General features: G+C 46.8%; 1 protein-coding gene across 2 annotated transcripts in view; it reads right to left on the reverse strand.

Annotated features, from left to right (window-relative positions):
• Positions 1 to 7,306, reverse strand: part of LOC122541044 (dynactin subunit 1-like) — a 40,258-nt gene extending 32,952 nt beyond the window's left edge. Inside the window, exons 1-3 of one of the 2 annotated variants that reach the window (XM_043677899.1) lie at positions 7,274 to 7,306; positions 6,843 to 7,088; positions 5,281 to 5,362 (exon numbers count right to left, since the gene is read on the reverse strand). In XM_043677899.1, coding sequence (XP_043533834.1) covers positions 5,281 to 5,362; positions 6,843 to 7,088; positions 7,274 to 7,291 — 346 coding nt within the window. In that variant the 5' untranslated portion in view covers positions 7,292 to 7,306. Of the gene's footprint in view, positions 1 to 5,280; positions 5,363 to 6,842; positions 7,089 to 7,195; positions 7,220 to 7,273 lie in introns of those variants that run through there. The other variant, XM_043678648.1, reaches the window with a different exon arrangement.
• Between the last annotated feature and the right edge of the window lie 2,652 nt (positions 7,307 to 9,958).

Genomic DNA, 9,958 nt, shown 5'->3' on the forward strand with positions numbered 1-9,958 from the left:
GGCAACATTTCACACAGAGGGTGGTACATGTATGGAATGAGCTGCCAGAGGAAGTGGTGGAGGCTGGTACAATTGCAACATTTAAGAGACATTTGGATGGGTATATGAATAGAAAGAGTTTGGAGGGATATGGGCCGGGTGCTGGCAGGTGGGACTAGATTGGGTTGGGATATCTGGTCGGCATGGACGGGTTGGACCAAAGGGTCTGTTTCCATGCTGTACATCTCTATTACTCTATGATGGAAGGTGTCACCAACAGAGCTATCAAGCAGCACCTGCTCAGCGACACCCAGTTTGGGTTCCCCCAGGGTCACTCAGCTCCTGACCTCATTACAGCCTTGGGTCAAACATGGACAAAAGAGCTGAATTCCAGAGGAGAGGGGAGAGGGACAGCCCTTGACATCAAGGCTGCATTCAACCGAGTATGGAGCCAGGGCAAATCTGGAATCAATTGGTATGGGGAGCAAACACTCCGCTGGTTAAAGGCATACCTGGCACATAGGAAGGTGGTTGTGGTCGTTGGAGGTCAGTCATCTCAGCTCCAGGACATCTCTGCAAGAGTCCCTCAGGATAGTGTCCCGGGCCTAACCATCTTCAGCTGCTTCATCAATGACCTTCCCTCCACCACAAGGTCAGAAGTGGGGATGTTCACTGATGATTGCACAATGTTCAGCACCATTCGCGACTCCTCAGACACCGAAGCAGTCGTGCTCAAATGCAACAAGATCTGGACAATATCCAGGCTTGGGTCGACAAGTGGCAAGTAACATTCACGCCAGACAAATGCCAGAGAATGACCATCACAAATAAGAGACAATCTAACCACTGCCCCTTGACATTCAACAGTATCTCCCACTGTCAACATCATTATCATTGACCAGAAGCTCAACAAGACTCACCACATCAACACAGAGGCTACAAGAGCAGCTCAGAGACTAGGAATACTGCAGCGACTAACTCCCCTCCTGACTCCCCAGAGCCTGTCCTCCATCTACAAGGCACAAGTCAGGAGGGTGATGGAATACTCCCCACTTGCCCTGGATGGGTACAGCTCCAACAACACTCAAGAAGCTCAACACCATCCAGGACAAAGCATCCCACTTGATTTGCACCACATCCACAAACATCCCCTCCCTCCACCACTGATACTCAGTAGCCGCAGTGTGTGTTATCTACAAGGTGCACTGCAGAAAATCACCAAAAGACCCTCAGACAGCACCTTCCAAACCCACAAACACTTCCATCTAGAAGGACAAGGGCAGCAAATACATGGGAACACCACCCCCTTCAGGTTCCCCTCCAAGCCCCTCACCATCCCAACTTGGAAATATATCGCCGTTCCTTCAGTGCCACTGGGTGAGAATCCTGGAATTCCCTTTTTCAGGGACATTGTGGGTCAACCCACAGCACATTAACTGCAGCAGGTCAAGGCGGCAGCTCACTCCCACTTTCTCAAGGGGCAATTAGGGATGGGCAATAAATGCTGGCCCAGCCAGTGACACTCATAGCCCACAAAATGAATAGGTAACAAGAAAAACTTCTACCGATACTGTCATAGATAGCTGCACCTGCAGCTGGTAGACTGGCAAAGATGCCAAGCCTCTCGAAATCCCCCACCCAGAGTACATTCTGTGCCCTTGTCACCCTCAGTGCTTCCTCTGAGTGTTGTTCAACATGGAGGGGTAATGATTCACCAGCCGAGGGAGGGCAGTACGTGGTAATCAGCAGGGGGTTTCCTTGTTCATGTTTAACCTTAAGACACAAGACTTCATGGGGTCCGGAGTCAATGTTGAGGATTCCCAGGGCAACTCCCTCCCGACTGGATCCTACTGTGCTGCCCCCCTCTGCTGGGTGTGTCCTGCTGGTGGGACAGAACATATCCAGGGATGGTGATGGTGGGGTCTGGGATAGTGTCAAGGTGACTCAGTGGTTAGCACTGTTGCCTCACAGCACCAGGGTCCAATGTTCAATTCCCGCCTCAGGCGACTGACTGTGTGGAGTTTGCACATTCTCCCAGTTGTTGCGTGGGTTTCCTCCGGGTGCTCCGGTTTCCTCCCACAGTCCAAAGCTCCACAGGTATTATGCCAAATTGCCCTGCAGTGTCCAGGGATGTGCAGGCTAGGTGGATGTACCATGGAAATGCAGGGTTACAGAGATGGGCTGGGATGCTCTTCAGAGGGAATGCCTGTTTCATACTGTAAGGATTCTATGGTTCTATGACTATGTCAGGCTGTTGCTTGATTTTGATGGGATTTGATTTATTATTGTCATAGATACGAAGATACAGTGAAAAGTGTTGTATTGCGTCCCAACCAGACAAATTATACCTTACATCAGGGTAATAGAACAAAATGCAGAATACAGTGTTACAGTGACAGAGAAAGATCTCTAATATACGAGAGGTCCATGCATAAGTCTGATAACATCGGGGAAGATGCTGTTCTTGAATCTGTTGGTTTGTTTTCACACTTTTGTATCTTCTGTGTGACCGCAGAGGATGGAAGAGTGGCCGGGCTCATTGCTGATGTTGTCTACTTTCCTGAGGCAGTGAGAAGTGTAGACAAAGTAGAACACTACTCTGTCATGGAATGGACTGCCTTCACAGCTTTGCACTTTCTTGTGGTCTTGGGCAATACCACTTGCCATACCAAGCTGTGATGGATCCCGACAGAATACTCATCTGTGAGACATCATTCCTGATTTTAGCACTTGCCCCCAGCTGTTAAAAAGCATAAGTGTGCAGAGTCAACAGGGCTATTTCTGCCATTATCTATTCCAGTGTCGAAACAGCTGCCTGGTTTTCCATCCAGTTTCATTTCTTTGTTCAGACCTTGTAGTGATTGAGACAACTGAGTGATTGGCTCGACCCACATTGCAGTGGGTCTGGAGTCACATGTAAGGATTTACTGGAGGATATTGGTGAACCAGATGGGCTTTTAAATGCCTCCATCATTTCCTCTGGCAACTCATTCCATACAGGCATCACCCTCCACTTGAAAAGGTTGCCCATTATGTCCGTTTAAATCTTACCCCTTTCACCTTAAATCTATGCCCTCTAGTTCTGGACCCCATTACTCTGAGAAAAAGACCTGGATTACTTACCCTATCCATGCCCATCATGATTTGATAAATCTTTATAAAGGTCACCCCTCAGCCTCCAATGCTCCAGGGAAATCAGCCCCAGCCTGTTCAGCCTCTCCCTGTAGCTCAAATCCTCCAACCCTGGCAACTCCTTTTAAATGTTTCTCTATAAAGGTCACCCCTCAGCCTCCAATGCTCCAGGGAAATCAGCCCCAGCCTGTTCAGCCCCTCCCTGTAGCTCAGATCCTCCAACCCTGGCAACTCCTTTTAAATGTTTTCTGAACCCTTTCAAGTTTCACAATATCTTTCCGATAGGAGGGAGACCAGAATTGCACGCAATATTCCAGTGTATAAGTCCTGCCCTGATTTGCCTGCATGACGACCATGTTACCAAACTAGGTCTCCCTGCCTGCACTTAGTTCATATCCCTCCAAACATTTCTTATTAATATACTTATCTAAATGCCTTTTATATATTATATTATAACTGTACCTGAATCCACTACTTCAAGTTTTTTTTTATACCTGTCTCCTCTCACCTTGAAAATATGAGCTCTGGTCTTGAAATCTCCAGCCAAGGAAAAGAAATCTGCCATTCGTCTTATTGATACCTCTCATGGTTTTATAAACCATGTGGGCGGCACGGTGGCACAGTGGTTAGCACTGCTGCCTCACAGCGCCAGAGACCCGGGTTCAATTCCCGCCTCAGGCGACTGACTGTGTGAAGTTGCACATTCTCCCCGTGTCTGTGTGGGTTTCCTCCGGGTGCTCCGGTTTCCTCCCACAGTCCAAAGATGTGCAAGTCAGGTGAATTGGCCATGCTAAATTGCCCGTAGTGTTAGGTAAGGGGTAAATGTAGGGGTATGGGTGGGTTACGCTTCGGCGGGTCGGTGTGGACTTGTTGGGCCGAAGGGCCTGTTTCCACACTGTAAGTAATCTAAAAAAAAAGCCTCCATGATGTCACCTGTCAACTCCTATGGGCCAATGAAAAAGTCTGGCACTCTTATATCTCAAACCTTCCATTCCCTGCAACATATTGGTAATCCTCTTCTGAAACCTCTCCAGCTCAATAGGATCCTTCCTATCACATGGAGACCAGAACTGGACCCAGTGTTCCAGAAGAGGCCTGACCAATGTCCTGTACAAACCCAACATGACATCCCAACTCATATCCATAGTCGAGATTAGAGTGGTTCTAGAAAAGCACAGCAGGTGAGACAGCATCCGAGGAGCAGGAAAACCGATGTATCAGGCAAAAGCCCTTTGTCAGGTCTTAGCAATGAAGGCAAGTGTACTAAAAGCCTTCTTCAGCACCCTGTCTACCTATGATGCAAACTTCAAAGAATTATGTACCTGAACCCAGAGGTCTCCCTGTCCCACAATACTATCCAAGACCCTTTACTAAAATGCAACACCTCACATTTATCTGAATTAAATTCCATTCGCCACTCTTGGGATCACTGACCCATTTGATCAAGATCTCTTTGTAATCTTCGATAACCATCTTCACTGTCCACTACACCACCATTCTTAGTGTCATCCGCAAACTTACTAACCCTGCTTTCTACATTCTCATTTAAGGCATTTGTATAAATGTCAAAGAGAGGACCCAGAACTGATCCCTGTGGAACACCGCTGGTAATAAATCTCCAGTCCAAAAAACCCTCCATCACCATCCTGTCTCCTGCCATTAAGCCATTTAGTTGGCAGCTCACCCTGAGTCCCAAGTGATCTAACTTTACTGATTAGTTTACCATGCGGAGCCTTGTCGAAGGCTTGACTGAAGTCCAAGTAAACAATGGTTACCCCTCTGCTCTCACCAATCTTCTTGATTGCTTCCTCAAACAAAAAAACCTCAATCAAGTTTGAAAGACTCAATTTCCCTTGCAGAAACCCACACTGACTATCCCTAATCAATCCTTGCATTCTAAATGCATATAAATCCGATCTTTCAGAATCACTTCCAACAACTTACACATGAGCAAAGTTAGCCTCAGGTTTATAGCTCCCAGGCTTCTTCTTACAGCCTTTCTTAAACAAAGGTACAACATGAGCCACCCTCCAGTCATTTGGCACCACAACCGTACTTAGAGATGATACGAATGAGCCCAAACGTACTCCGTTCTCCATTGAGTTTAACATTAATAATTAACAGAACAGAGAGATTTCCAGTGTGTAACCTTGAGAAAGAATCGCCTACCTCGCTTAGGAACCTTTGAAGAGGAGGGCTCCTGTGGGGTTTCAGGGGAAGTGGTGTCAGCACTATCCTCAACAACCTGAATCTGAAACAGAAGCAGAGATATCAGGCCACAGCTGACACCAAATATTTCCATTCAGTTCATCTCCAAACTTCAACCACTCATCCCAAATCCAATAAACAAATGTGTTGCACACGCATGGGAAGCTGCTGAACATAGTGTTAGGTGGCACAGAAACAGTCTAACTAGGATTTCTTTTTGGAACTCTCTCCAAGTTAATAACATGCTTTTGATAGCAGGGGGACCAGAACTGTACACACTATTTCAAACATGGCTTCACCAATATTCTGTACAACCTCAGCTTGACGGCCCAACTCCCATAGTTGAAGAGTGTAGTGCTGGAAAAGCACAGCCAGTCAGGCAGCATCCGAGGAGCAGGAGAATCGTCGTTTTGGGCATTAGCCATCCTCCAGGCAATAAGCCCTCCATCAGGAAGGCAAGCATGCTAACTACCTTCCTAACCACCCTGTCGACCAGTGAGGGCACTTTCAAAGAACTATGGGGGGGGAACAGGGTGGGGGAGAGGAAAGAGACTAGGCGGGAGGGACAGGTCTGGACAATGGGGGGGTCAGGGCAGGACAGAGGGGGGCACAGGGCTTGGCAGTGCTATTGTTACTGACCCATCCCCTCTCCACACCTCAGTCAGTTGTGATTCAATTTACAAACATGGAGGTGGTTACCTGAAGCAGAGAACATTTAAGTTGCGTTGTGTGATAGCTCCAGGAAGAAACAATCAATCAATCAGATTTTCCAGACTGGCTGTTGAAGTCAAATTAAAGCCATCAAGGTGTAAAAGAAATGGATTTTCTCCAACACAAGCCATGCTTTGGGTAATGTCCTTTTTTAGCCTCATTCCTTTTGCTGAGTAAGTCTCTTCCTCATTGTTAAACAGAAGCTTAACATTGCATTCTTATGGGTTAGTGAGAGACCACCATTTTAAAGCCAAAACAAAAACTGATCTATCAAGCTAGAATTTAGTTCACGATCTAACTCCTTGGGTCATTGCATCAGCTTCAATTAACAATTTCCAACCCCATGGCCACTTCCATTGAGGAGGACAAAGGGCAGCAGATACATGGGAACACCATCAGCTGCAAGTTCCCCTCCAAGCCTGATTTGGAAATACATCACCGTTCCTTCACTGTGGCTGGGTCAAAATCCTGGAATTCCCTCCCTATTGGCATTGTGGGTCAACCCACAGTGCATGGACTGTAGTGGTTTCACAAAGCACTCCCCCACCACCTTCACCAGGGTAATGGTGGGGAGCAATATATGCGAGTACAGCCAACAGTGTCCACATTCCTTGAATAATTAAAAACAAACATTGACAGAGCCCCACCATTACATAAACCACACCCCAATGCAGTAACCCTTGCTGAATTCATGTGTACAGACAGCCACTACAAGTACATGCACCCATTCTAAATGCAGGCATATATATACCCAATTGTCCCTGCAATTTCAAACAGCCCCCTCAAAATCACGGTAACATGAAATACAGTACCTGGGACTGGCGAACAAAGATGCCATGGTTCTCCTCACAAGTGAAATATCGCTTGCCTTGCACTGTGCCATCATTTTTACCCTTGGCGTCATCCAGAATGACTCCAACCCACTTGCCAGAGGCAAACATTGTGGCACCCACATAAGCGACAGTACCACGATGTCCCTTTCCAATCACTTCTACACGTGAGCCCACCTTCAAGGGCTTGCCAGCTCCTGCCTCACCACTCATTCTGCTGCTGCTCGTCTGTGAAGAAAACATAATAGTGATTAACAAAAAGCAGCACCAAGTGAGTGAGTGAGTAAGCGTGTGAGAGAGAGAGAGAGAGAGAGAGAGAGAAAACCAAAACGTGCCTGAGTAAAGGAAATCTACAGAAGCACGTTGTGGGCCGGAGATCCAAGTACCAGGTAGAGTCAGACAGCATGACATACACTTAACTGCTGAGACATTAAATAATGCTCTGAGTATCAGAGTTTTGGATATGAATACCCAACACCACAAGGCCAGGAGATCTGGCCCAGCACCAGCAAAATCACTGAAAGCAGGAGAACCAGCCTCAGCTATTTACAGCAGCTCAGTGGTCTCTGCTGCTGGGGGAAATGCTGAAATCTATTGCGACAAAGGCTCATTGTTACTTCCCTGCCGAAGCTATCATGTGGTTGTTGCTGATTGCTTATTAGAGATAAACCCAGAGGAAGTTCCCAGCATCCCATTCTGCCTGATGACAGCCAGGCAACTCTCCTGACCAGACCAGCCACACAGCCTTCAATCATATCATAACCACAACATTCTGACTGTCTGCAATTCAAACAAGTCCCATATCCTCAAATATCACACACTTTATTACAAAATGAGTGTGCTCTGAGGGTGATTCTATCTCAGCCACAGAGTGTGTAACAGGGACAGCATAACAGAACCCTCAGAATCTCAGTGCTGCTGCCATTTGACCAACAGTGTCTGCACTGACTCCCCAAGTGGGCATCTTGCTCTGTACCATTCCCCTTTGTGTTTCAGCCAAAGGCAAATGCTTCTCACCAATTGATTTGCTTCATTTACTTATTATTTCAAATCTCTTCCCTCTCACCCTCAATTCTTTTATGAAAGGGAACAGCTTCTCCTATTCTATTCTGTCAAGGCGTCTCCATATTTTCAAAAATTCAGTGCAACCTTAGAACATGGAACATTCCAGAGCAGTACAGGCCCTTCGGCCCTCGATGTTGTGCCAACCTGTGAAACCAATCTGAGGCCCATCTCACCTCCACTATTCTATTCTCATCCATATGTCTATCCTATGCCCATCTAAATGCCCTTAAAGTTGGCGAGCCTACTGCTGTTGCTGGCAGTGCGTTCCACACCCCTACTACAATGAGTAACGAAACTACCGCTGACATCTGTCCTGTATCTATCACCCCTCAATTTAAAGCTACGTTCCCTCGTGCTAGCCATCACCATCTGAGGAAAAAGGCTCCACAAATATCCCCATCCTCAATGATGATGGAGCCCAGCCCAGATAAGGCTGCTGCATTCACAACAATCTTCAGTCAGAAGTGCCAAGTGGATGATCCATCTCAGCCCCTGCCAGTGATCCCCAGCATCACAGACACCAGTCTCCAACCAATTCAATTCGCTCCACATGATATCAAGAAACAGCTGGGGACACTGGTTACTGCAAAAGCTATGGGCCCTGATTACATTCTGGCAATAGTACTGAAGACTTGTCCTCCAGAACCTGTTGCTCCCCTAGCTAAACTCTCCCCATACAGTTACGACACCGGCATCTACCCAACACTGTGGGAAATTGCCCAGGTATGTGGAATGCATAAAAAGCAACCAATCCAACCCAGCCAATTACCGCCACATCAGTCTACTCTCCATCATCAGGAAAGTGATGGAAGGGTCAGTAACAGAGCTATCAAGCAGCACCTGCTCAGTGACGCCCAGTTTGGGTCCCCCCAGGGTCACTGCAAGAGGGAGCCAGAGCACCCAGAGGTAACTCATGCAGACAGAGAGAGAATGTGTCAACTCCACACAGACTGTCAGTCATTTAAAGCTGGTATCAAACCCAGGTCCCTGGCGCTGTGAGGTAGCACTGCTAATCATTGCTGCCCCAAATAATAAAAGAAAGTTTGCAGAGGACACAATGATTGGCTGAGTTGTTGACAGTGAGGAGAAAGGTCTTAAACTACAGGATATAGACAGACTGGGCGGATGAGAGTGGCAGATGGAATTTAATCCTGATAAGTGTGAGGTGGTGCACTTTGGAAGAAGGAACAAGTCAAGGGAGGACTCAATGAAGGGCATGATGTGGAGATGCCAGTGTTGGACGAAGGTAGACAAGACCAGGAGTCCATATGACACCAGGTTATGGTCCAACAGGTGTGGTTAAAATCACAAGCTTTTGAAACACTGCTCCTTTGTCAGATGGAGGTGAAGGAGCAGTGGTCTGAGAGCTTGAGATTTCAAATAAACCATGTGACTTCTGACCATATTTATATAAGGTAGGATTTGTCTGGATAGCATGCAAAACAATACTTTGCACTATATCTCAGTACGTGACAATAATAAATCAAATCAATGTCTCTTCCTGAAATGTCTTTACTGTCCAGACTTACACCACGCTCTGGAATAGTGAATTGTACAGATTTGAATACAGGGAGAACTAGCCATTTGGATACAGAACTGGCTCAAAGGTAGAAGACAGAGGGTGGTGGTGGAGAGTTGTTTTTCAGACTGGAGGCCTGTGACCAGTGGAGTGCCACAAGGATCGGTGCTGGGACCTCTACTTTTTGTCATTTACATAAATGATTTGGATGTGAGCATAAGGGGTACAGTTAGTAAGTTTGCAGATGACACCAAAATTGGAGGTGTAATGGGACAGCGAAGAGGGTTACCTCAGATTACAACAGGATCTGGACCAGATGGACCAATAGGCTGAGGAGTGGCAGATGGAGTTTAATTTAGATAAATGCGAGGTGCTGCATTTTGGGAAAGCAAATCTTAGCAGGACTTATACACTTAATGGTAAGGTCCTAGGGAGTGTTGCTGAACAAAGAGACCTTGGAGTGCAGGTTCATAGCTCCTTGAAAGTGGAGTCGCAGGTAGATAGGATAGTGAAG

Source organism: Chiloscyllium plagiosum, chromosome 1, assembly GCF_004010195.1.
Source record: "Chiloscyllium plagiosum isolate BGI_BamShark_2017 chromosome 1, ASM401019v2, whole genome shotgun sequence".
Lineage (NCBI taxonomy): Eukaryota > Metazoa > Chordata > Chondrichthyes > Orectolobiformes > Hemiscylliidae > Chiloscyllium > Chiloscyllium plagiosum.